A 26933-nucleotide genomic window follows, 5' to 3' on the forward strand; every position below is an offset into this window, starting at 1 on the left:
TCCAGCACCTAGTGCATCTGGTGCGCTGGACTGGAGCAGAAGGGACACAGACCGAGGAGGGAGGACGGAGTGGGAGGGCCTGACGCTGGGGACACGGGGCCCTGCTGTGTGCAGAGAGGGTCTGCTACCCAGTGGGGGGACACACACTGACAAGCGTGAAGGAATACGGAGAAATGGGAGGTCTGCTCTGCGTGTGCTCGAGCCCCTTGCTACAACATAAGGAAATGCTCACAATAATGTTTTTATTTTAACCACATGGATTTGGTTTTTTTGTTTTTTGTTTTGGCTGTGCCACGTGGTACGTGGGATCTTAGTTCCCCGATCAGGGATTGAACTCTCGCGTCCCCTGCAGTGGAAGCACAGGGTCCTAACCACTGGACCGCCAGGGAAGTCCCACGAGGGGTTTTTTTCTGATTAATGAAATGTCTCTAAAAAATAGGAAGAAAACATACCCTGAATATACACGGAATGTCTCGGCGTGAAGCGTGTATGACGTCTGAGGCCAGGACTGAGCTCACAGAAAACTCTGCATCTCTGGCAAGAAATGACACGTTCAGAACAGCAGAGAAGAGGCACGCATGTGGGGCCCTGTCCTCCACCCTCGGGAACACTATGAGAAAGGATACTTTTGGGACTATTTTCTAGAATACAAGGGAGGCTCCTCGCTTTCACCTGGATAAGAAAATGCTTACATTAGCAAAGACAGCAAACAAAAGACAGGAACCTCGCATGCGTTTCAATGATGAGGGATGTTTGAGAGTAAAGCCCCTTCCCGGGCTTTACTGTCCGACGCCGTGCCGGACTGCTCCACAGGTACACACACACCACACCTTTGCTTTGGCCTGTACTTGGCTACAAACAGGGGAATCCAATGTGCTGAGATAACCACGGAATCACCTCCAGCTCGCTCGAAACCCCGGGACGCCACCAGTGGTGTCGTCACTGCTGGGCCAGGGGCACACCTGTGTGCAGTGAGGGAGGAGCAAGACCACCCGGGGGCGTGTCCCCATCACAGGTGCCCAGTAGCTCACCCCCGCCCCGTGGGCCGCGGGGAGGCGATTCTGCGACACCTCTGTTCCTGCAGCTACCCTCAGGGTCCCCCGAGTGCTGATGCTGGAGAAGGAGGCTCCAGGCCAGGCCCTAGCCCAGGCAGGTGCCACACTGCGTGGCACTGGGGGTGGGTGACGGAGGGATGGGCGCTCCACGGTGTGAGGAGAGGATGTGGCAGCAGCAACAGCGGCTCTGCCCGCCAGGCTCCGAGCTAAGCGCGCCCTGTCCCTTAACTTGCTGAACCTTCCCAACCGCCCTCGGACTTCACGACCTTGCTGTGACATCCACTTCAAAGACTTAGACATTAGCCACGGGGTCGGGGGGGGGGGGGGGGGCTGCTCTGTGTCTTCATGTCACGGCAGGAAGTCACCTGACGAGAGATGAGGACGCGTCACGAGACGGTGCCACCCAGCCAGCGTGGTAGCCACACGCGACAAGGGCTCGCGGAGACAGCACCGCCGCCTCAGGCTGCACAGTGTGTCTCTGGGGTCTTTTCTACTTGTTCTTGGGTATGGAGTTTTCTTTTCTCTTTAAAAAAATGTTTATTTATTTATTTGGCCGCCCTGGGTCTTAGCTGCAGCACGCAGGATCTTTGTTGCAGCATGTGGGATCTTTAGTTGTGGCATGTGGGACCTAGTTCCCTGACCAGGATTGAACGTGGGCCCCTGCACTGGAAGCGCAGAGTCTTAGCTGCTGGACCCCCAAGGAAGCCCTGGTTTTCTTACTAGACGTCTACCTGGCAAATCTTTCCAGGCAAAATCGGTCACCGCAGGAAAGTTCCTAGCAGGCACCTTTTTTGGAGCTGCACTACAGAGAAGGATGTGAAGGTAGAAACAGGGTTGAAGGTCACCAAGCAACGAACTCTCCTTCTAAGATAAACAAATCAAACAAAACTCCTACAACGAGGAGAGATGACACAAAACACCAACCTGAGGTCCAGGACTTGGCTGGCCATGACGCCGGGCTGGGTGGACTTGCCCTCGGGCAGGTCGTACAGAAAGAGCTTGCAGTCACAGACGACCGCGTAGGCCCGCTGCCACCCCTTCTTCACCCCGGTCGGCTTGGGGACCTGCAGATCAAAGTGACCACGTCCCCCCGGGCCTCAGCAGGTCCAGGCACGGAAAGCGGAGGCGGCAGGCCTGGGAGGCTGCTTGGAGGGGCTGCGGCACGGCTGGCCCAGGCTGGCGGCAGAGCTGGGTCTGGGCCCGGGAACGCTCGCGGCAGTGCTGGGGAGGGGTTCTGCCCCCGACAGAAGGTGATGCAGGAGCCAAGGTGGACGACTCCGTGAACAGGTGTGTTCACAGCAGACGTGGGGCACCGCAGAACGCTGGGCCGGGCACAGCGCCATCAAAGGGCACGTGGCTTTGAAACCTCGTCTTAAAGCACATCAGCCCAGGAGGTGGGGACGAGAGGCCCCAGGTGATTCTCAGTGTTCCGGTGGGGTCCTCAGGACCCCAGGAGGGGAGGGCGCCCAGGGCTGGCACGTGGGTCACTTCACGCAGCAAAGGGACCAACTTCCAGAGCAGCTGGGCGTGGCCGTGGGTCACCAGGTTGGGTCGCCCGCTTGGGCAGGGCAGCGGGGGGCATGTCCTACCTTCACGTAGCCCTTGTAGGCCGTCCCTATGCCTCTCTGCACGTCCACGCCAAGAGGTCGCTTGGACTGCTCGGGGGGGATGGGGCACACCTGGGGAGCGCTGTCTTTGCAGGACACATGGCAGGCAAACGAGCACACTGCAAAAGCGCGGAAAAGCCGTCAGAACCTGCGCCCCCGAAGCAGTAGCTGCCGCGAGCGTGTGTGGCACCCCGAGGAGGAAACAGTTCTTAGAACAGTTCCCGCAAACGCTCAGGGATGCTGGCATCCAGTAACTTTTCTCCATGTTCCTCGGCACCCGCTGGGGCGGCTGGTGCCTGTGCTCCGGGGCTCCAGCCCCAGACCTGTCACTTCTCCCCGTGGGACCTCAGCTGGCGGCTCACGACCGCCCGACCCCAGTACAGGGCAAGCGGACAACCACGGACGCGTAAAATGCCAGTAAGGACAAACGGGAAGAAAAGAGACCAGGCAGGGGTCCTTCCCTCTAGACAACTTGGTAGTGGAAGATCTTAGAGTGCTTTACTGTGTTTTTCCTCATTCTGGAGAATGGCTGTGGACGTTACACTTCACAACAAACAAGGATCCACAGGTCGCCTGGTCACCCCGGGGCAAGTGCTCTCGCCACTGCAGCAGGATCTCAACTCACAGACCTTCACTGAGCACTTGTGAAGCCAGACGAGGCGCTCCTGCCCTGGGCGCCCTTGTGGCCTCGCTGGGCTTCACCATGACCCCACCCGGTCCCTCGCAGCCACAGGCCGCACTCACCCTCGCAGGCGTAGCCCTGACGGATCAGCCCCACCATCAGGGAGGTGCAGTGGCTGCACTGCGTGGGACTGGGGAAGGACTTGATGCTGAACTGGTGCGCTTTCGGCTGCAGGAAGAAGGTCAAGGCAGTGAGACACGGCGGTGGGGCCCAGCGGCACATCTGCGTGTGACCAGACGTCTCAACAACTGGAGCACAACCTCGAAAAGCCGAACCGCACCTGTTCACCGCGATGTACATGGCCCAGCGGTGACACCTATGTAAGGAGCCTGGGCCAGAAAATGAGTCCACACGTGCGTCCCCGGTGAGGACTCTCGCTGCCCCCCCAGTGAGGCAGCTGGGCTGGGGCACCGTGGTGACGTGAGCCCCTCGCCTGCCGGAGGCTCTGGGCCTGGCCTGGGCCACACTGTGGGGTGAGCTGCCACCCACAGCAGCTTGTTCCTCCCAGCCAGAGTCTGGGAAGCCCCGATGCTCCTTGTCGGGAGAGTGGACACAGGACGCCATGACATGAGGTGAGAAGCACAGCACCTCTGAAGCGTGACACAACGAACGCAAGGCTCGTTTCAGGGCACATCAAGATGTGGAACCATTTGTGAGACGCAAGGGAGTGACCAACACCGAACCCCGAGAGCAGGCGGATCCCCGACTCCACGAGATCTGAAGGCCGAAAGCCAAGCCGCCAGCCAGTCTCACACAAAAACAAGTCCTTGTCTCCAGCTGGCACAGCGTCTGTGGTTGAAGCTTTAAAAAAGGCCACATCTACTAGAAGAAACCACCTAGTATGTAAGGCCAGATGCCTGCTAATAAGCTTGAGACCTAGGGCCTTGTCACACCGCAAACGTCATGACCTACGCTGAACCTGCACGTGCTGACGGGCACAGCTCTCCAAGATGCGTGGACGAAACAAGTTACAAAGCTGCACACTCAGCAGAATTCCGTTTACGCTGAGGAAAAACTGTGGCCCATAAACCACATGGTTCTCTAAGGCTCGAAGTGCAGCCAGGAAATAAGCGGAGAAGGAACCTAACAGACGTTTAACACAGAGTGGCCACCGCTGGGGAAGGAAACACGGCCTGGAGAATGAAGAAAGGGGCCCAGGGGGATTCAGCTCTGAAATTTCCCAACTAAAATGCATTCATGTGTCATTAGTTTAACTTAGAAAACACAGGGTCCTGACACTTGCTGGATTCACACTACTGAGAACAAAACATCACCGTGTACATGAAAAATACTAAGCCCGTCTTATTTACACAAGTTGCCTAAATCCAAGAAAGCCCCCCGGGGAAGAGCAAGGCCCCCTACCTTTGGTCCCGCCAGAGCGTGGGTCTGCGTGGTGGGCAGCGGCACGGTGGGCGGCCTCTGAGGGGCCCGAGCCACGTCCTGGGGGACAAGTGGGGACAGGTGAGCACTGTGCGAGCTCAGCAGGCCTCTTACACGGCAGAACGGACGAGTGATGAACAGTTCTACATTTTTCACTGACTATGCTGTTTAGACATCTGTCGAAGCAGCCCCCATCTGGCTGGTGCACCGACAGAAATTCTGACACACGCATCGGGCTCAGAGAAACAAGCTGTGAGGCACCAGGGCAGCTTCTGTTCAAGGGCCTACAAGGAGCACGGCTGTGGGGGGCGGGGGGCAGACCCCATGGCTCTCGGGCAGCCACAGGGCAAAACTCTCACCTCCTGCTGTTCTGCGCTCACGGCCACAGAGATTGGTGGGGACACCTCTGGCTTTGGAGCTTGTGTTTCTTGCTCACTGGTTGAGCTGGTCTGTGAAAACAAAGGCACAGAGATATTGTGGGAATAAAAGAGCTTATTCTGCAGAATTTAGACTCTAACTACATGTTCTTTATTTTAAAAGTGCATTTCACCGGGGACCTAAGGTCCCAGCACAGGTTTTCAGTCCTCGGACATCCCGTCATGGACCCCACCTCACTCACAGCTGTCCTGCCTCCCCCAGGACCACTGCCCTTGGCGTTCTAAGGCTGGGGTGGCGACCGTGTGGAAGGGCGGAGTCTGCTAAGTCTCAGCAATCGCCAAAGGCCTCACCCGCCAACTGCAGCCCGGACCACCCATCCCCCGGCCCCAGCCAGTTAAAGGGCAGGAGCGGGAACTACCAACCCTCTGGGGTCACTCAGCAGTGACTTACTCTACACCCAGCAGCCCTAAGATCAAGCAGCCCAGAGCTCCATGACCTCCTTTTTGGCATCGAGAAGAAGTCCTAACATCAGAAAAGGTCTGTGGACCTGCGACCAGAAGTAGGAATTTCCCTAAAAGTCTTCTGACACAGCGAAGCAACGTGTTGTTCTAAAAAGTCAAGATTCCCAATTTACTTTCACCAGTGGACGCTAAAGCTGCATTCTAAAACCGCCTAAAATGACTTCATGCTCACGAGTGTTCCTGAGCCTAGCATATCCTCATCACCAGCAGTTACAGTCCACACAGATGCACACATGCAGCGTACGCAGCTCTGTAAGCGTGTGGCACAGAAGTAGCCGCGTGGGTACCTCCAAGAGCAGGTTACAGCTGTATCTTGTGTTTCACATCAAAACCCCACTGACCCAAATCAGAGACACGCTTCCCAGCGGCTGGAGCTGCCAAGTTCAGATGGGAAGGCAGCACAGACACAAAACGCAGGCACGACCGAGTACGGCAGCATTTGAACCTGTCAGCAAACTCACAGGGGAAAGGCTAGATCAATTAGCTACAAATATAAGCAGGTTTCTCCCACAAAAAAGGGATGTTAAATGAGTTAGAATTCCATCCTTAGATCAATGAAGGGCAAAAGAACATTAAATAATTTAATGTTAGCCCCGTAACAGCCCCACTAGTTTCATTTAGTTGGTTAGTTAATCACGAGGATGCACACGAAGGAGGAAGAGAGGCGCACGTTCAGTGCCGCTCCGCTGACGTGCGTGAGGGCGCGGGGAGCCGGTGGTGGCGGTGACTTACGTCTTCCCAAGAGGCTGGCAGAGAGGATGTGGAGGAGGAGACAGAGTCCTCGGTTGTGACAGACAGGAGGAACAAAAACCATCATTCCCACCCCATACAAACTTGCATGAACATATACTCATTCAGTCATTGTGGCAAACATCTCTGACATAAACAACCTTGATCCGGGGAAAGCAGAACAGAAGCTTCAATCAGACAATTCTCACGTCTGGAAACCCTCCTAACACACTCAGAACTCTGACCAAGGACTTTCCTCTTTCCATCCGTAAACATCCTTCCTACTCACATCACAGGGCGAGTGTGGGACTAACACTGAATGTGAACGTGGCAGGAGTGCTGGCCACACAGGATCAGGTGCAGAGATCCCAACCTCCACCTCCAAGCTGAAACCGCTCCGCCGGCCGCCTGCGGCAATGGAAGGTCCGAGCTAGGAATCAGCCGCCACACGGACTGCTACTCTGTCCTCTAGTTTTACAGAAAAACCGCTGCTTTCCTGGCCACCCTGCCCTGTAAACAAGCCGAGTCTTTGCCTCTCGGGAGCCTGTATCTGCCCCTCACAGTGGCGTCTGGCCCTGCAGGGCCGGGAGGAGGCACGAGGCTGAGCAGAGCAGGTTCTGGAGGTACCGTGAGTGTGAACGGTTACATGTATTTGCTTCTTAGGAACTGAGGACATCAAGGAAAAGCCAGCATCACAAATTTGATAGAAAAGCCTTCTTCACAGGTGAATGTGAACAGGTGCGTGTCCAGAACCGTGGGGGCAACACAGATCCGCTCTGATTTTTCAACACCCGATCCAGGCAAGGATCACGGTCGTCGGCTAACACGCAGTGACCACTGACTGCTCCCGCGGCCCTTCCTGGGTCGAGGTCCGGCAGACACCATGTCCACCTAAGGGTCAAGAAGCTTAGCGTCCCCAGTGCTGAGCAAACTGGCCTCTGCTTGTGGGAAAAACACACCGTCTCCTGTGCAGAGTTCACATCAAGACTTTCAACCCATGTCTAATCGAGAAAAAGTGGAGGATATTCTACAACACTACTGGTCTGGACACTACAAAAATACCGTGTTATTAAAAAAAAAGTGGGGGAAAACAGATGGGGGCACAGTTCCAGGTTAAAGGAGACCAAAGAGACACACGCTCTGGCTCCTGAGGTGGAGGCAAGGCAGCCGTGCGCTGCGGCATCAGTGCCAACTGTGGCCACGTGATGACGGCACTGTGGTTACGCGGGGGGACGTCCTTCATCTCAGCAGGGGAACACTGGAATGCTGAGTGTATCAGGGGTCACAATGCCTGCACCTCAAGCTCAAATAGCTCAGGGGAAGAGAGGCCCACGTGCATATGGAGAGAGAGAGAGAGAAAGCAAATGCAGCAAAATGCCAGGTGAGAGATACATCTGTGTTCACTGTGCTGTTTTTTCAACTTTCCTGCAGGTTTAAAGTTTTCTAATAAAAAGTTAGAAAACAAAGGCAATGACAAACACATCAGAAGTCCCACTAATAAGATTTCCTTTCATTATTGTTACTTTCTGCCTTGCTTCAAGAGGTTGCTAGGAAGGGTCCCTCCCTATGGTTTTGGAAAAAGAGGGAAAGTCTGTTTTGTCTCCATGGAGTGATGTGAAGAACCTGCAGCGGAAGAGGGAGGAAGTGGGGTCCACTCGGCACCCAGCAGCTGCTTCTCAAGCTGGAGGGGCTGCTCTGGGCTCCTCCTGTGTGGGTCACTCCCTGAGCAGAGGCACTGAACTCCACCACCAGGACCACAACCAGGGGCCCGGGGCCGGACTGTTCTTCCAAACCACCTCCACCCACCGACCCATCAGCAAGGCCGCGCTGAACAGCTGTGCAGAAGTCACTGATATCGGAATGTCACTGGCTCATTCTTCACTTGCTGCAGTGTGAGAATCTGTATTTTAAAAACTGCCTGAAATATTCACTACACAGGCAGAGGCCAGTGTGGATTTCTTCCTTGAACATGCCAAGCACTTTCTTAGCTCCCACCTAATCTGAGGAAGCTTCTCTTCTAACACTGCAAACACCTTAGCTCTCTAACCTTATACACTCAGCATCCCTGGTCGAGTACATGGTTGGCACAACTGAGATAAACTGTCAGATGTTAATGTACTGCTGTGTTTGTGGCCCCACAGGTAGTCAAATCATATTAAACTATTTCTAACTTACATAAATTCATTTGTCACTTTAAAAAAATAATTACTTACTCTAAATGTCAGATCGTGTGCAAGAGGTGCAGTGTTGAAATACTCAAAAATAGAATCCTGAAAATCTGGAAGTTTGAGTCCTGTAAGAACAAAACAAGACTAGTCAAGGTAAAAATTTAAGACTGTGTCTTACGCTTCGATGTGAAGACTCAATGTCATTAAGATATCAATACTCTGTAAGTTAACTGATAAATCTGATGTGATCCCAGTAAAAATGCCGTTAGACTTTCCCCCGGAGCTGGAGACTTGGGAGAGTAACGACCAAGGAAGACTTACCTCCGAGATCTCTAAACATGAGGGGGTGTGGGGGAGGAGCCCTACCAGATACTACATCAGGTGCATTAAAGATGCTCTAATGAGAACACGGGGGTCTTGCCCGTGGACAATGAACAGAGCAGAAAATCCAGAAACAGCCCTCAGGGCCCATGTGATTAAATCTCAGCTATGATAAGACACACATCTGAAATCAGGAGCGAGAGGAACTTTTTAATAACTGGTATTGGACAACGAACTAGCCCCAGGAAAAAGATAAATCAGGTCCCTTCCTCAAACTGTACATCACAGTAAATTCCAAACAGATCAGTAATCTAAATTTTAAAAATGAAACCATGTAAGTATAAGAAAACATGGGTGAATTACTTGAACAACTGGGGACTTGGGAATATTTCCCTATGGCTCAAAAAAGGAAAAAACAACTGATATATTTGACACATAAAAATTAAAAAACAACAACAACAAAAACACTTTATGCTTGGCAAAACAACCAAAACAACAACAAAAACCATTGTAAGCAAAGTAAAGACAAAAAGACGAACTAGGAAATATATTTGCAACTTCTGTCAAACTAAAGGTTCTAGTCCTTAACATATAAAAAGCTCCTAAAAATTAAGACCACAACCTGAATTTTTAAAACGGGCAGAAAACACAAATGTATAAATCACAGAATAAGAAATACAAACAGCCTTCAAACATATGAAAAGACGTGCAATCTTGCTCATAACAGAGAAAGTGCAAATGTGGTGCTACTTCTCACCCGTTCAGAGTGAAAGCACCCGCTGTGGGCGTGGCTGCGGGCAGCGCCCCCGCCCGCACTGTGGCGGGACACAACGCACGGGCCTGGGAGCAGATCCGGCAATGCTGGGCCAACGTGCAGGCACGCAGCCCCACTCCTGGAGACCTATCCCCAAATACACGGACAGAGACAGGAAACGCTACGTGCACACGGCTACTCACCGCAGCACTCTGTAATAGCAGGAGACCGGGACAGCCCAATACCCAGCAAGGCGCTGAGCCGGGCGAGGGCCCCGGGGCCAGCCTCGGAGGGCTGCAGCCTCGGCCGAGCGTGGAACAGAGCAGGGCAGGCCTTTGTGAAGTCATGGGGACACGGGTGTCTAATTATACAGGTACAGGTATTTGCTTTACATTTTCAAGGTGAAACAAAGGAAGATTAAACCAAAAACTGAGGCTGCCTTTGGGGAAGGCATCTTTGAACATACTCTAGTTCAGAATTTGGACTTCGGAATTATGCTAAGTGCTTTCTTTATGTAACTAAAAACTATTAAACCTAAAAGAAATTAAATCTAAAATAAAACCATTTCATTAAAAAAGGTTTATACTTAAACAATTCAGAAGCTTCTGATTTTAATTTACCAGTATCTGCTCTAAACTTTTCTTCCATCTTCTTCTTCAAAATTTCCATTTCTTCTAATAATTCTCTATTTTTGGCTTCAGAATCCTTTAGTTTGCTAAAATAAAAAAAATAAACAGCTTTAAGTGCCCAGAGCCCAGGTCATCTATCTCTGTGCTGGCTCAGAGAGTGTAGAGATGTCAGGGGGCGGGCGGGTGGGGGCGGGGCAGGGCTCCGCAAATGCCGCCGGCCCAGGGGAGACAAGCAACCCCGCCCCGTTCACACACTTCAAAACTGCAGGCTCATCCGCTCTCATTCTTCCCTGAAAACACTAAGCACCGCCCCCCAGAGGTGAAGTGCACGTGCATGTCCATGCAGCCAGGTCTAACTGAGCACTGACTAAGTCCAGCCCCAGGTGGCCCACGGCCCCACAGGCACCTTTCAAAGGAGAGATTCATGTCCTTGACCTTCCTCAGCTCCTCCTGAACGAGCTGTTTGGCCCGGATTTCAGCCTCCAGAGCTGACTGCAGTTCCAGGCGCGCAGACATGTCCAGCTTCTGACTACGGCGAACTTTCCAAAGGGGGTCCTGTAGAGATTGGTTCCGATATTAAAACCACATTCTTGAGGGATGTATTTAACAAAATTAATGCGAACCAATAAATAATTCATCTTCTTTGAATCTTAAGCTTTTATTATATTTAAATATTAACTCTTAGATGTCCATGGGATCCAATTTTAGTTCTGTGACTTCTATTCTTTCTTAGAGGTCTTCTAAAGAATAAAATTTACTGTTTTTTTTTTTTTTTTTAAGAATAAAACTGATCCTATGGTGTAATTTCTATATGGCTCCACTACACTCTTTTACAAATTTAAGTTATATTCTAGGATCACAGTTATCTCATTTTTCCTACATCTTGAAACATTCTGCTATTACTCATCAATTATTCCTACCTATGATAAAAGACTAAAATAAGAGAAAAGAAGAACGATGAAATGACCCAGAAGGGTGAAGCTGTAGGGAAATAAACCAGCCTGAGGACAGCATCCTTCCATTTTCTTACTGAGCTGCCTGATGTATTTCATCAACTTTCAAGAGTATGAGAGAAACCTGGAGAGGCTGTCTTGGTAGACTTTTTTCAGGCTTTCACTGAATACAGCTGAGAATTCCTCATTTTTCCCCACAACAGGGAAGAGCAGAAAGCGGAGCGAGGGACCCGCTCACAAGAAGCGGCCCGTCAGGGGAGGGTGTGGAGGCGTGAGGCAGGGCTCCCCCTGGCGGCGACCGCGGGGCCCACCAGCCACTCCAGGGGCGGGCTCTGGGGACCTCGTGCGTCCCAGAGGAATTTTCTCAACCATCAATACGCGAATGAAACATATTCTCAGCCAGTTAGTCCTTCGACATGAAGGACTATCCACTGTATTTTGCAACAAGAATCTCAACAATCCCATTTTGCTAAAAGGACATGTCAATATTCTTTCATCATTTATGAGGTTTTCGCACAAAATTTAATATGTTTTTAAGTGCCAGTGTACTTGTAAACATGACTGAAAGAAAAAAGTAGAAACAAAAAAAAATTACTGCTTATTCTAATTGGTGTTTATAAATGTAAAAATGAAAATGCTTTCCAATCATGGAGTAAACAACATGGGTGTAGTTTTTCCTTCAATAAAATTACGAGCTTTCCATGTTTTCATAAGTGTTTGGGGAGGGACACATCAGAAAAGTGAGGTGATGGTGAGCTGGAGCCTATCAGAGACGGCACTCGAGGTGCGGCGTCCACAAGCCAGGGGCGAGCAGTTCAGTCCCCCCGAAAGTACTGCCCCCCCTCCACCCTGGTAACCACACCTTCAAACCAGGAAAACACGGAATAAAACCATGGGTTCACTAAGTGTAACTCTACCCACAACCCTAGCGAAGCTGCTCCTCTTCTCCTTGACTCTTGCTCTGTGTGTTATTCACAAAGAAGCTCATGTGTGCCCACCTTCACAAGGGTAACACTGGGGGCGAGGAGGGCCCGTGAGCTGCCACCAAGGGACCAGCGCCACCAGCCTGGCGCTCAGCACGCTCTGGGCGCTCAGTCACACAGACAGCTGGACAGACAGACGGCTCTTCACACTAATAAAGCAAGCCTCCTTGAGGGTGGAATCCCACTCTGCTAATTTAAGACTGTGCAGGGACTTCCCTGGTGGTCCAGTGGCTAAGACGTCGCCTTCCAATGCAGGGGATGCGAGTTCCATCCCTGGTTGGGGAGCTAAGATTCCACATGCCTCTTGCCCCCCCCCCCCCCCCCCAAAAAAAAAAGACTGCACCACAGAGCCTGCTACTCAACAGTGACTTGCTGAATGAATGAGTGATATCGAAGTACCCTGTGACCTCCTGACACCGGACAAGATGCCGGCTGCACGGAAGCCTCTCGCATCACTGAGCCACCTGCCGTATCGCATCTGGAGCCACTGACGACTCCACAGCAACACAAATGCACGTTCTAGACCCAGACCTACCAGTGTCCTTGACCCCAGACTGGAGCTCCTCAGCGTCTCAAGCTCTTCCGTCATCTTAGAAGCCAGGGCCTGAAGGTAGCCACGGGCATCCTTCTCGTCGCTGACCCTGGAGGGGAACAGCCGTCCCGTGAGCGAGGCGGCCCAGCACTGTGTCACCCCCAGTCACCCGTGACACGCCGACGCCCGGTTAGGAGGCCATCCCAGCTCGCTCCCTAGGGCTCCGGGGCCCTCGTGCAGCTGCTTCCCGGAGGGTCTGCCTCCATTTCAGCCAGGACACCCGGGGCGGGTCAGCCCGACCCACACCCCCTCGGTGACTTGGTGCAGCTGTTTCTCCACCTTCAGTCCAATGTCATGATCACTGGACAGAACTGCTGCCCCCACATGTTACCGATTTGGGGAAACGGAGGCGAGATCCGTACTGAGACCTCAGAGACTCAGCATGAGGTGTGAAGGAGGGGGTGGCAGCTGGGGCGCCATGACGGGGGCGCTGGCTGGGCCGCAGCGTGGGGCTCGCCGGGCACGTACCACTGGATGATTTCTGCAATCTGGGCTTCCCAGTGGGCAACCGACTCCTTCTTGGCTGCCAGATCCTGCAGCTCATCCTCCAGCTGCCTGTTCTGAGCTGTGAGCTTATCCACAAAGGAACAGAGCTGAAATGAAGCAATCGTAACACACAGCTTGTTACTGGGCATCCTCAGCATTATGGAAACTACCAGTTCTTTTGAAGACTTTGAAAGTTTTCTTTAATCATTATGAGATTTTTCCAAACTAAGTTTCCAATGTGGACTTTCTGATCATATCTAACAAGTGACATTTCAACACAAATCTGAACATCAAAGTGATTAAGAGCTACTGGGGACTTCCCTGGTGGTACAATGGTTAAGACTCCACGCTCCCACTGTAGGGGGCCCGGGTTCAATCCCTGGTCAGGGAACTAGATCCCACATTCGTGCCGCAACTAAGAGTTCACATGCCATAACTAAGGAGCCACATGCTACAACTAAGACCTGGTGCAACCAAATAAATGTTTTTAAAAAGTGATTAAGAGCTACTAGTTTCAGGTAATTAGCAGCTTGTAACCAAATGAAAACATCCCGCTTAAAAGATCAAACTTATTACTTCGTTTAAAAGTTAAAATAAACTTTTAAGACTCAAGAATGAAAACATTACAGCTTCCACAGAGTGACAATTCAGGCCCTTTAAATCACCTTTTCGTTTTCAGCAGTTAATTTCTTGTTTTCCTCAAGCAGCAGCGCCCTTTCGCGTTCGTACTTGTCTTTGACTGTGCCCACGGCCTCCTCCATCTCGCTGTGCCTGAGAGGGCGGGAGAGGTTGCAGGGCTTCCTGACTCCGCCAGCACTCCTCCCCGGCCCAGCTCAGCCACGGCCTCCACACTGTGGGGCTGTGCACTCACCGCTCACGTCTGGATTTCTCTAGCTTGTCCTTCAGCACCAGGACCTCCTTCTGCAGGGCCAGCTGCTGGCTTTCCGAGTCGTGCACCTCCTTCTTCACATTCTTCACCTCCAGCACGTGGGAGGCCTCGCGCCTGACCAATTCCTCTTCATAAAACAGGACTTTCTTCTCAAGCTCAGATTTTATCTTGGAAATCTCCTGCTGGTGTTCTAAGGTGGCGCCTGGCCCACGGCCTCCTTGCTTCGTCTGAAGATAAAGGTTGGGATAAACTACAAATCTCTGCACTGTCCTCGAGGGTCAGGCATCACCCTGACCACAGCAGGCACGTGTAAATGCTGCTTCCTGCGCCCTGCCGATGACGGGCACCGATCCTTCTGACACTGCAGGGCGGGTCTGGGGTGGGGGTGGGAGGGTGGGGCAGCGTCTGCCCTGGGGGGGGTGGGCCCAGATCTGCCTGGGACCCCAGAGGCCCTGTCTCACACACTGACACAAACGGTCCTCGAGGTCTCCCCGCGCTATCTGTTCATTCACACAACAGTATTCTCTGGAGGGGGACTGTGTCAGGCACCCTCCTGCCTACAGGGTCCCATGGGGTCTCCTGTCACGGGGTGGCGACATGGGAAGGGAACATCAGGCTACGAAGGGCTTCAGCGCAGGGGAAGAGGATGGGATCAGCAAGGGCAGAGGCACCGAGCGAAGGGACAGGCTGCACGTGTCTGAAGAACAGGAGTCGGGGGGCTGGGGGGAGGAGGCTGGGGTTAATTCGAGAGCTGCAGGAAGCCGTCAAAGGGCAATGAAGACGTGACGCGCTGACTCTGGTGTGACCGGCTGCTGTGTGCAGAGCAGACTGCAGAGGGCGTGGAAAGGGACGGGGAGACGCAGTCACAGGCAGCAAGTCCGGGCACAAGGTGTCCCCCATGGAAGCAGAGACACTGAGGAGCAGCAGACCCCTGGGGGACGTGGGCCAGGGGGACGGGCCAGGGGCGAGGGCCAGCGAAGACCCATCGTCTCCACTGCACAGATGAGGAAACCAAGGCTCGGAAAGTGGAGTCCCGGATCTGACGTCTCGCCGGGCCAGAGAGGAGCCACTACCGCCCTTCCTGCTTCCCCGCCCCCTCCCCGGCCACCCTGCTGCCCTCTGGCTCCGGACGAGGGCCCCGGGCAACCAGCCTGGCTCTTCCACTGTCAGCAGCAGGACACGGGCTGTAAGCTTTTCCAGAAACGGACTCCACCCAATTTAGAAACCCAAGCTATAGAGAGAGTAAGAGATGTCGGTTTACTGGGCCTGGCTCTAGACTGTCAGAAACGTTCATGTAGGGAACGAAACAAGGGAACCTGGTTTTTACACGTGAAAAGCTCCAAAAGCCTTCACATCAGGTTCCTGGCCCACCCCCACTCCTGGGTCTCGTCCGGGCCCCAACAAGCGCATCGTTCAAGATGACTCCCACCCGGCAGCCGCTAAGGCTGTCTGCTCGCTCAGCAAGATAAAGAGCTAAGTGGGCACTACCTTGAGGGCCTCAAGCTCACTTTCTATTTGCTTGGAGAAGTTCTCGCTGTGCTCGCGCAGCTTGCGCTCCTTGGAGGCCTCGGCCATGGCGTCCTCGAGCTGAGCTTCCAGCTAAGGAGGGAGGACAGCGCTTTTTACCAACACACACCAGCTCCACCGCGGCCGTTAGACCTTCACCCAGAAGGAACTCTAAGGAACAAAACCTTGACGGACCCCGGTAATCCTTCGCTCTCCGTCAGATTTCAGTCACAAGGTAAGGGCTGAGAAATACACGTCAGGACTACACCGGAATAGCTGATGAGTGATGAAATAAGTTTAACTTCTAATTTAAATTGATACTTTGAAACTAAATTTCACCAGTTTGTGAAAACAAGTACTTCTGACACCTGCAGAACACAGATTCATTTTTTTCTTAAATGGAGGATTTCACACATACGCAGAAGTAGACAGAATGGCATAAAGCCGCCACGCGCCCTGGGCCGGCGTCAAGGGGCAGCACCGGGGCCCAGCTGCTGCGGCTGCGTGGCCGCCCCCCAATATCTTAAAGCAACCTGCAGACACAGCATCACCTCGCCCCGAACTGGAACGGTCATGCTTAAGCGGGCTCACGGAGGACAGCCACCGCTGGCTGCAACTACAAACTGGGGTTGCAGCATCGACTGTCTAAGAAGAAACAAACAGGCATTTTGGGGCCAAAGGAACAAGAGCCTGTGCTTCCAGGCCCTCCCATTCAGTTTACCGAGTCAACCCTAACAGAATTTTACAGGAAGGGTTGCAGGAAATACGCGGCCTGTTAATAGCACAACGTTTGGAACCATCTAGGGCAGCAGTTCTCAACGTGGGGTCCCAAGGCCCTCTGAGGGGTCCGCAAGGCCTTTCCTCTTCTAATTCCCTATCCTAGGAGCTGGGTTTCCTTCACACAGATGACACAAAACAGCACATCTCTACAGACAGCGCAGAAACAGATATGAGAACCAGGTGCTTTCTATGAAGTCAGACATTAAAGAAAAGCACAATAATGGGTAAAATGCCACTCTTCTTACTACATTTAAAAAAATTAGTCATTTCTCGGGACTTTCCAGGTGGTCCAGTGGGTAAGACTCCTTGCTCCCAACGCAGTGGGCCTGGGTTCGATCCCTGGTCGGGGGACTAGATTCTGCATGCATGCTGCAACTAAGAAGTCCACATGCCACAACTAAAAGATTCCACATGCTGCAACTAAGACACGGTGCCGCCAAAATCAATAAATTAGTTAATTTAAAAAAGTAAATAAAAAATTAAAAACTAGTCATTTCTCATAAAAATGTGATTTATGTTAACATTCAATGAGTCTGTTGTTATAATGAAAGTGTTTTCAGTTTTAATTTCTAACACGATAAACATTAAGAAACAAAAGCTTTTGGGGGCCTCAGTGATTTTTTTTGAGTGTAAAGGATCCCAAAGCCAGTCTCAGGACCGTTGCTCTGGGGTAGCTGGCACCCTGTACCTAAGGCCTTCACTCCTCCTGAAGCCACGCTGCGCACATCACGAAGTGCTTCTATGGTATGTCGTGTGCATGAACACCTTACACTTCATTTTAAATTTTAGTACTACAGGAACCTCTTTTAATAACATCACAAACAGGTATCAAGGGCTGAGAACTGCAAAACAAACGCTTGCCAGAGCAGCGTGCTTTGCTTCACGTTGAAATTTAAGATCCATTTTGTTTTAAAGTGATTTATGTGATGTCGTCCAAGCTCTCAAAGACGTCTTACTGGGATCCCCCAGACACCCACCAGCACACCCCCAAGGCCCGAGAAGCTACCTCCTTCCTGCTCTTGTCCGCCCTGCGGACGTCCTGCCGCAGTGCGTCCATCTTCTGCATGGCCGCCTCCACCTCCTCCTCCCGGTCCCGCAGCTGCCGGGACACCTTCTGCTTCTGGGAGCGTAGCTCAGCCATGCGCTCGTTGAGCTCTGAGAACTCCTGCAGGGCCAGTTTCCGCTGCTGGTGGGCGTCTTTCAGTTCCCGGGCCTGGGACTTCAGCCGCTCCGAGGCCTCCACCAATTGCTGAACACAAGGAGGTAAACGACAGATGTTTTACGTTTGCCTCACAAGGACTGGGAGGCAAGAAGCACTGTCTTCTACCGTATTAAGGGGTTAAAGTGACAGCACGTCTGGTTACAGGCTGCAGCCACAGCCCGAGAACTACCCTTCCTGGAAAAAGCTCTTTGTCTGTCCCAGCACAGCCTGAAGAAGCCCACCTGAGCCCAGGGACACCCTCCTATGATGTGAGCAGCTTGCTCGCAGGGGCAAGTCTGGCTCGGAAATTTCGACCTCTCCCGTGTCATCCACAAAATCACAAAGGTAGATGAACCAAGAATCTGGCCACCAATCTAGTTACTTAAACACAGCAGAATCAGAAAAGCACACGTTACATACAAAAATGCTTAAGATTTCGAAGTACAGACTTATATAAAAACACTCACGCGGGTGTGAGGTGCGGACGCGGGCTGTCCTCAGAACGCCCTGACGACCCGGCCTTACCGCTGGCTGCGCTCACCGCCCGCCCCTGCAGCCCGTCCCTGGACAACGCGGCTGCTCGCTCACTGTGGCACCTGCTGGCCAGCGGCTGGAGCAGCACCAGCCGGGCAGCTCGCTCACGGAGCGGAGAGGCCCCTGTGGGCCCACCCAGGGCGGATCTCTCCAGCCCCACCTGCACCTCTTACACAAAGCCTCGCAGGTGGGACAACATCACGGGAAACGGAAACCCTGCTCAATTCAGAAGACAGACCCGACCGCAGGGTCAACAACCAAGTGTCATAAATGAACGGACTCCAGGAAACACGGTCCTAACCGGTGTGAACACACTGCTGTCTGAACACGCCGCTGGACGTGTCTCACTGAAAATAGGCTTTATGAAGGAGCAACGGGGAAGTCACCCCCATTTTCACAAATGGCCTCTTTTGCAGAGCCTGGCCAGAACTGCAAGTGGCTGCAGGCCGGGTGGGAAGGGCAGGGACCCCGACTCGGGTGAGGTCAGCGCGGGGAAAGCCCTCAGTCCCCACACGGCGACACCGCCCGCACGGCAGGCTCGTGCCCGAGGCTCCAGATGACCAGAACGTGTGCCCGCGCAGCCCAGGGGCAGGAGGGCACCCACGGCCGGGACGGGCCACGCGGGACCCGGGCACAGCTGGGCCCGGATTCCGCACACAGAACAGGGGCCTGGGGGTCCTCTAACGCCCGCTCAAACTCAGCCTCACACTCCGCAAAATCCCGTGATCCTTTCTCAGACGAACAAGGCCTCTGGGTACCTTGTGGAAGTCCTCCTTCTCCTGCCGCACCAGGCGGTACTGCTTCTCCAGGCCTTTCAGCCGATGCGTGGAACCCTCGTGCTCTTGGCGAAGAGTCACCGTGTCCTCCAGCTGTCGCTCGAGCCTATTTGAATCTGAGCAAAAGAGAAAAGAAAGCACGTTCCCTTACATGCGAAGCTTTGTGACCTGACTTACTGACAGGGAATCCTTTACTTATCCTAACGATCTTTATGACGGCGAGGCTTTTTTGACACTCTCTCTCAGGCATGTGCACGGCTACCTGCACCGCTGAGCAGACCCCCCGGACTTGGCTCCATCTCTCCCTGCGCTCTCCCCTGGGGTCCGAGAGCCCAGGGCGGCACGCGCCCGTCAGCCTCGCCCCCGACTCCGTGTGAGCCAGCGCAGTGCAGCTGAGTGTGCGGGAGGGTTCTGCTGAGTAACGGACTCAATGGAAGCCGTTTTCTGGATCAGTACAGTGGGTCCCAGGTAGGAAACAGAGAGAAGGCAACTGACTCAGGCTTGATCTGAGATGAGAGTCAAGTGCAGCACCAACCCTCGTGTCAGATAAAGGGTCAGGACTTAAAGGTGACTTGAGTCTTTAGGAACCTCTGCTAACCTAAGAACCACAAAACACACGCTGTTGTAACAACAGATCAAGCACCTAAAACACTGGAAAGTGAGCACAGCCGCTGACGAAAGCTTCAGAAAGGAAAGTTATGGCAATTCTGTCTCAGAGTGACAAGGAGGAGAATTAGGACAGAGGAGTGTAAAATATTCAGAGAGTTTTTGGATAAAATATTAGGAACTGATGCTAGCTTTAACTATAACATTATAGTATTAGAGTTAAGCAAGTTGGAGAAATAATTTTAATTAAACTGGCAAAATACAAGAACTCTTTTTTCCTGCTTTTCCATCCAATGAAAAGGACCCTAAAAATTTTCTTTGCAGAGATGAATGCCCAAGAATAGAGACTAAACAGTTTGACTTTAGAACACTTACCTGCTATTTTATTCTTCAAACGTTCAATTTCTTCGTTCAGCTTTTTGATTTCTTTATCCCGGGCTGAACCGCCCAGGGCCCGGGCCGAGCCATGGAGGGACTGGACGGTCTGGGTGGACTCTGGGGAGGAGACACGCGTGAGTGCAGGCCTGCGGCCGCGGCAATAATACAGACCCCACGGCAGAGGCCCCTCCGCCACTCACCCTGCAGCTTCCTGCTTAGCTCCAGCCTCTCCTGCTCCAGCCTCCGGATCCTCCTCTCGTAGGCATCAACCTGCAAGCTGCTCTCCAAATCTCTCTGCACACCCTCGTCTTTGGTTAACGTACTGGACTGCATTATGCTCTTCAGAGAGCCCCGGTCAGAAAAACAGCTGCAAATAAAGCAACAGGGTTTTCTGATCTACTGAGAATTTACAGTGATTTCATTAGCATTTAAAAACTTCCTGGGGTAAGAGATAAGCCTTTTTAAACTGGCAAACAAAAACGCTTGTGAAAAGACTTTATTGTTTATGGAGCCAAAATTAGACAAGAGTCTTCCTTCCTGCAAATGACGGTGACATCAGGCAGGGGAGAGGGACGCCCTCAGAGCTGGTCAGAGAAAGTGGCTCTGCAAGGGAGGGGAGGGTAATTTCTTTTTTGTTGAAGTACAGCTGATTTACAATGCTTTGTTGGCGCAGAGTGTAATTTCTAAATCATCCCGTACACTTAACCGGACACGGAAGAGAGAAGGCGTTGTGCACGAGCAGTGGGGCTGCCAGAGGCTTCCGGGGACGCGCACCCGGAGGCCTGCGGTGAGGCGACCCGGCGAGGGCGTGCTGCCTCTTCCCTCGCAGACTCAACACCCCGTGAGGTTGCTGCAGTTCCAGCACGCTGACCAGCACAGCCGAGCTCTGCACCAGCGCCCAGGGGCCTCACGCCGGGGTCAGGCACACACCGACGCACAGCGGGGCCCAGCGTGCTTCCCTCTGCCAGAGGGTAACCCAGGGACAGGTCACTTAGTTCCTCTTGCTCTGACTGTGACAGTGACGTCAGAGACATTTCTGAGGGGGCACCCAGCACACACGTGCGTACAGAAGGGCCTAGCAGGTGTTTCTCAAAGGTGGCCCAAGGGTGCCGCACCGGCCAGCACTGCCAGGGTCCATTCCAGGAGGAGGTCCCTGGGCCCAAGCCGACAATCCAGAGCCTCGGCTGGCGGGAGTGAGCTGAATGCCGCGGAAAGGTCTAGAGCTTCTGCAGAAGGAGCTAATAAATCAACGTGCCCAGCGCACCCGGAATGCCTCCTCCAGGCTGGAAGGTGTCTGCCATCGCTCTGGCCTAAGTGCTATTTAACTAGGGCATGTCACACCCACAGAGAGTTTCTACGAGCTTGGGCAGAAAGTAACCCTCTTCTGCAGGAGTTTACATCAACTCAGGCACCAGCTGCTGGAGGAAGCCAGGAATCAGGTTCAGCGACTGCTTCAGGCACCGTGGCAGCTCCATTTGTTTCATTTTATCCGCCTTTCTGCCTAAGCCCTCTCTCCTTGACCCAGTTTCTTTTCAAAAGTGAATGAGAGCACCTCAGGCAACACAGCTCTGCCAGAGGCCCACACAAGACAGGCCGACCCGTAGGAACACCAGCCGGGGGTTCCCGGGGCCGGAGCCCCACGTGGGGCTCGTGCTCTCGGCTCTGGGGGGACTGTACCGCGGCCCCTCCCACGGAAGCAACAGGGCCGCAGCTAAGTCCCTACAAAAGCAAGCAGAGCCCTGAGGCCAAGCGCTCAGCCGGGCGTGGATGGGCGTGAATGGACACCGTGCTGCTGGCTGCAGTCACTGATGTGGTCCACAGAGGTCAGGGGTCAGCAAACCACGGCCTGCAGGCCAGATCCCCTCAAGTCTACTTTTGTACCTCCCATGAGCTAAAAATGGATTTTACACTTTAATGGCTTGTTAAAAAAGAAGAAAAATACACAAGACGCCACAAAAGCCTGAGCTGTTTGCTATCAGGCCCTTCACGGAGAAAGTCTGCCGACCCTGCGACATGGTATCATGTGCAGCACCAGGGGTGCAGTTTTAAAGGACAAACCCATGAGATGCTCCCTTAAGCACGGCCGTCCCAGCACTGAGGCGGGCACGGCCTCGCACAGAAGCACACCCGCTGACGGCTCGTCTACCCCCGGGGAGGCCCTGCCCTGCAGGGGAGCGAGGAAGGCAGACACACCTTTCCGTGGTGAATGTGAAACCGATGAATGGCAAATGCAATCCAGAAAAACCCGTGTGAGACCCAGGAGGTAATATTTCCTGCACAAGAACACATACAACACAAATGAAATTATGTTCAAACAAATGGAAAACAAGGAAGAAAGAGTGTTACCACAAAGGCGAAATTAAGAGTGCAGCAGGGAGACTCGCAGGGCCTTCCGGAACGTGGCCTCCCCTGCATGGGGGCTGGTTCCTGGAGGTTCACTTCTCACTCCTGGCTCGAGCCACAGCACGATGCAGTTATGAGGGTATACACACGGCTTCTGATGCTCTTGATGGCACAGGCCCAACCTGGATCAGGCTGGTAACCGCGAGCCTTCTCAAGGGGCAGGACCCCCAGCCCGCCCCGCCGCTCACCATGACCCTGAGCAGGGAGGAGCGGGGGGTGTGGGCGCAGCCCCGTGAGCATGTGGGGCAGAGGCTGGGGCTCTGGGTTCTTGGCCTGAAACAGAGGCCAAAGGCAGAAGCGGGATCTGAAACCCAAAAGTAGACTATTTTACATAGGCTTACTGCAACTCTGTTTTCAATGTGAGGGGCCTTCTCTATTAAAAATAAAAGCAAAGTTATTTATCTGGGAAATTTCAGCGTGGAAACAGTTTCTTTGACGTCTACGAAAAAGCCTTTCAACAATGATAATACTTTTCTTGGTCTCTTCTCACATCATCTAAGGTTCAGCTCTTATTCTACTAAGAAAAAGTGTCCAAAGTAAGTAATCAGGAAGATTTTTCTCTTACTTGATTAAACCTCAGTTTCTCTATCCCCCCAGACAAAGACTAATAAGGGTGAGTTTGATGAGACCAAAAGAATTTTACAACATACGAGCCAAAGGTACACTGACAAGTGCATCAGAGGACGGGTCCCAGGGCCAGGTCCTAACTTGCAAAACCCACGATCTGAAACGTCAGCGACTCAAAATCGGCCCGTCATCGCTGTCACTCCCGACCTCCTGCCGTATAAGGAAACGTTCACACGCACACTGAGCACACACGATGGCAGGAAGACTGCACGTGTCCGCGGGCACAGGGACACTGAGAAGGACCAGAAACCCAGAGGCCCACACACCTCCTGGCAGTGGGGACGAGGCAGAAGTGACGCTCTAACGCGACAGCGTAGGTGACACTGTTCTGCAAAGGTACAAAGCCATGAATATAAAAGTAATTATGATGAAATCTAAAACAAAACAGCCATTTAACTCAATTTTACTCAAGTTGAGTAATCCATCATTTTAAAAAAGGGACGTTAAGGACCAAGCTGAAGGCTGGAACGAAAGCTGCATTTTCTTGAGGCAATCGCCAAAATCTGTGGAACTCAGCACAGCTCCAAGATTCACCACCTCACGAGCAATCCCTTCGCGGCGACCCTGTGACGCGGCGCGGCGGGCACGACGGCAGCCACACTTACAATGTTTCTCAGCACATCGTCGTCCACGTCGAAGTTGGATGTGTCGGAAGGACTGCTCACATCCGGGATGTAAGGTGCCTCCAGGTCTCGTATGTTTTCCCAGTTGAGTCCTTGGAAAAACGCGTGCTTCTTGAAGTCCTCCACCCCGTTCTGCCCCAGCCGGCGCTCCCTGCTACAGATCAGCCTCTGGATGAGGTCTTTTGCCTCCTCGGACACGTCTGTGACATGGGATGGGAACTGAAACCGCTCCTGAGGGGAGGGGGGGGGCCGAGGAGGGGGGCAAATCAGGAGACACGCAGTGAAAATACTCAGAAAAATCTAACGTGCACAGAAATCACAGGGAAAAGAGTAGAAACAATAGCTCCAAAGCAACAGTCACGTTCTACTTCGTGGTAGCTAAGTGCAACCAAAGTTAATGAAGCTGAATTCCAGAAAGGCAAACATAAAAATCGTTGATTAGTCTTGCTGGTTTTACTCATGGCAGACTTGTTACCACATTGTATGTAAATGAAAACAGTGATATCTTTTCACCTATCGAGGTGGCAAGGAATGTTGACAACAGGCTGTGGGCGGGAGGGAAGCTGGCACAGCCTTTCAGAACGCATTCTGCCAACAGCTGTGGCAGTTCCACTTCTACAAATTTAGTCCAGAGAAACAGTCCCAAAGAGAAAACATGTGTTCATGATGCCATTCTATCCTGACCAAGAAAACTGGAAATTACCTAAATGCTCACCAAAAAGGGACTTGTTAAAACAAGATACGGTGCGCACCCACACAGAGTAAGGTCCACCTCTGTGTGCTGAGTAGAAAGATGACCAAACCCTGGTCATATGCGATGTGATACCATTTATTTAAATACATCCCCCCCCCCGCCCCACATACACCAGCTTAACGTCACAAGGTCACACACCACCATGGCACACTGGGCCTGAGCAGGGAGCCGCCCCTGCGGTCCAGGCCTCACTTCTGTGATCTCTGAAAGAGGACCGCCAGCCACACTGCTTCACAGGCCGCGGTGGAGACTGAGTGAGTGAACGTAGAGACCACTGGGCCAGGCCCCACTGCGGTAGGCACTCAGCAACAGCAGGTGTCAATTAACTAAGCCCCACGTGTCACCTTCAGCACGCTATCACTGAGACGTGCACCATCGACTTACTGCACGCGCTTTTACATGTCTGAAGTCTTTACAGTAAGTACATACTAGTTTATAAATAAAAAATTTATTTTTACTTTGGAAAAAGTTTTTTTTTTTTTTTTTTAAACAGTATAACTTGCTTTCACTTAGACTTAAACAGAAGACCTTTTACCACTGTAGTGTTAATCTGTTCCCTACTCGGGCAAATGATGGGAGACAGAACTGGAGGTCAGACAGCACATAAGTGGGACCCTTGCTGGGGTGTGTCAGTGACAGAGAAGGTGGGGAAAAAAAAATGTTGTAAGCAAACGGGCAGAGAGAATGACGCTGGCATTAGAAAGACGTTTGATAAGGAGTAAGAAGAGAAACACAGATGACAAACCTTTAGATGGAGGAAGAAACCACAGACGGAAAATGAAGGAAACAGAAGAAAGCAATGTTGAAGTGGAAAATGAACAGCTGGGAAAGGGAAAAGGGAAAAATAAGAGGAAAAGAAATAGGTTCCAGAAAGGACTAAGGACACTACTATGTTGATATGTGTGACCTGTTCGTGGCAACTGACTTCCGGGCAAACAGGTCTGAGTCAGAGCGGCATCTGGATCCAGACATACAGGCCAAAGTGGCCAAGGGCCGTCCCCCCAGCAACTCCCACCCCACACGGCACCGTGGGTACCTGTGTCTTCCTCCCGAAGCCCATTTCTCCCGCAGGAATTTCGGCCCGATGAGCCCGTCACCCTCCGCCAGAAAATGGGGTCGTCCCTGGAACCCCCCCCCCCCACAGCTCCTGCGTCAGTGGCCTGTGCAGACGCCCATCTGGCCCCCCCCATGGCTCCTGCGTCAGTGGCCTGTGCAGACGCCCATCTGGCTGCCCAGCCTGCTCCCCCCGGTCCCTCCTCCCAGGGACTCCCCCCAGGCCGCCCTCCTCGCCTCGGGGTCTGCGACTCAGGACTAGAACAAACAGGTATGGAAATGCACCGGCTTACTTCATGGTTCATGATCTTTCCATAGGTCTCCACGAGGGATTCTGCATAAAACGGAGTTTCTCCATACAGCATCTCGTACATGCAGACGCCCAGGGACCACCAGTCGCACTCGGGGCCGTACTTGCCCATGCCGTCCTCCATCGCCTGCAGGATCTCCGGGGAGATGTAGTCGGGGGTGCCCACGGCCACAGAGGACTGCACCTGAGGGAGAGGGAGGTCACTGCTGAAGGGAAACCCCAGGACGTCTCTACTTTCACATTCCTAACTGCTGCTTCTAAGACACGGACGGCAGATGATGAAGCAACTGTTGAATAAAACTGGCACATGATCCTGATGTACAAACTTCATAATTCAAAAGTCAATGCAAACAGATGTTCCTACAGCAGCAACCTCACGCAGTTTCCAGAACGCGTGACACTCTTGCACACTGGGTCCGTCAACACCCAAATAAATGCCAATCAAGCCCCTACATGGCACTGCAGACCCACATTCTCCACCAAGGCTCAAAGTGTGGTCCGGGGACCATGTGCGTCCAGGCCAGCCCTTCTCAGACATCAGACCCTGAGTTTCTAACATGCTTCCCAGGAGGAAGCTCAGGCGACTCACCCACACCCTACCCTCTGGCCCCAAACAGGAATGTCTGAAAGTAGGTCTGGCGACACTCCCTACATGGGGGCCTGGGAATGGAACTGAACACAGGGACACCGCTACGGAGAGCTGCGACCAGCGAGGCAGCAACCATCCCGGAGGGAGCCAGGAGGGCCGGGGAGGCCGAGAGGTCACAGACCGGCCTCAGAGCACGCGGGGTCCACAGGACTGAGGGTCAGGCGGGACGTGGAGACAACCTAGAAGGCCTGCCCGCAGAGAGGCCAGGCTCTGCCTCAGCCCCAGAGCCTGTCTGAGTGGCTCAGCGGGACATCCTCAGGAGCTCTGACCGGGTTGCCGGGGCACAGCGGTCGGGGGTGATGCAGGGTGTGTGCCACCAGGATGGGAGAGCCGCGCAGGTAAGAAAGGTCACCAGCGCTCTGGCTCGGACCAAGGCTACTGCTCCCATCGTCAGAAGACTGGCTTCGGAGACGGCACCAATACATCGTTCAACACGTGGGCAAGACTTTTAGAAATAAGAGACCGGCTTTGTGGAGACAAAGTGAGTAAATGGCTTCACTCTTCTTAAGACACTGTCAAGTGATGCCAGTTTTATAGGTTCTCTTACTGCGGCCTGAAAACGCACAGTGAGGCAGTGGGGGAGGGGGGCCTGCTCTCCTCTGGAGA

The 26933-nt window shown here is 52.8% G+C and overlaps 1 protein-coding gene across 4 annotated transcripts in view; it reads right to left on the reverse strand.

The window, feature by feature from the left end:
- Nucleotides 1-26933, reverse strand: part of CDC42BPB (CDC42 binding protein kinase beta) — a 102683-nt gene that overhangs the window by 13861 nt on the left and 61889 nt on the right. For 3 of the 4 annotated variants that reach the window (XR_009053026.1, XM_057730186.1, XM_057730188.1), the window contains exons 7-27: nucleotides 25662-25862; nucleotides 23544-23792; nucleotides 22102-22181; nucleotides 20109-20275; nucleotides 19906-20025; nucleotides 18907-19040; nucleotides 17420-17662; nucleotides 15616-15726; nucleotides 14110-14354; nucleotides 13904-14009; nucleotides 13221-13345; nucleotides 12696-12801; nucleotides 10631-10779; nucleotides 10216-10310; nucleotides 8566-8645; nucleotides 5084-5173; nucleotides 4707-4784; nucleotides 3407-3512; nucleotides 2645-2781; nucleotides 1980-2119; nucleotides 453-534 (exon numbers count right to left, since the gene is read on the reverse strand). Coding sequence is in view for 3 of the 4 variants with exons in the window: in XM_057730186.1 (XP_057586169.1) it covers nucleotides 453-534; nucleotides 1980-2119; nucleotides 2645-2781; nucleotides 3407-3512; nucleotides 4707-4784; nucleotides 5084-5173; nucleotides 8566-8645; nucleotides 10216-10310; nucleotides 10631-10779; nucleotides 12696-12801; nucleotides 13221-13345; nucleotides 13904-14009; nucleotides 14110-14354; nucleotides 15616-15726; nucleotides 17420-17662; nucleotides 18907-19040; nucleotides 19906-20025; nucleotides 20109-20275; nucleotides 22102-22181; nucleotides 23544-23792; nucleotides 25662-25862 (2844 nt within the window). In the remaining variant the exon portion in view is untranslated. The remainder of the gene's footprint in view (nucleotides 1-452; nucleotides 535-1979; nucleotides 2120-2644; nucleotides 2782-3406; nucleotides 3513-4706; nucleotides 4785-5083; nucleotides 5174-8565; nucleotides 8646-10215; nucleotides 10311-10630; nucleotides 10780-12695; nucleotides 12802-13220; nucleotides 13346-13903; nucleotides 14010-14109; nucleotides 14355-15615; nucleotides 15727-17419; nucleotides 17663-18906; nucleotides 19041-19905; nucleotides 20026-20108; nucleotides 20276-22101; nucleotides 22182-23543; nucleotides 23793-25661; nucleotides 25863-26933) is intronic. The other variant, XM_057730187.1, reaches the window with a different exon arrangement.

This window comes from Hippopotamus amphibius, chromosome 4, assembly GCF_030028045.1.
Source record: "Hippopotamus amphibius kiboko isolate mHipAmp2 chromosome 4, mHipAmp2.hap2, whole genome shotgun sequence".
Classification (NCBI taxonomy): Eukaryota; Metazoa; Chordata; class Mammalia; order Artiodactyla; family Hippopotamidae; genus Hippopotamus; species Hippopotamus amphibius.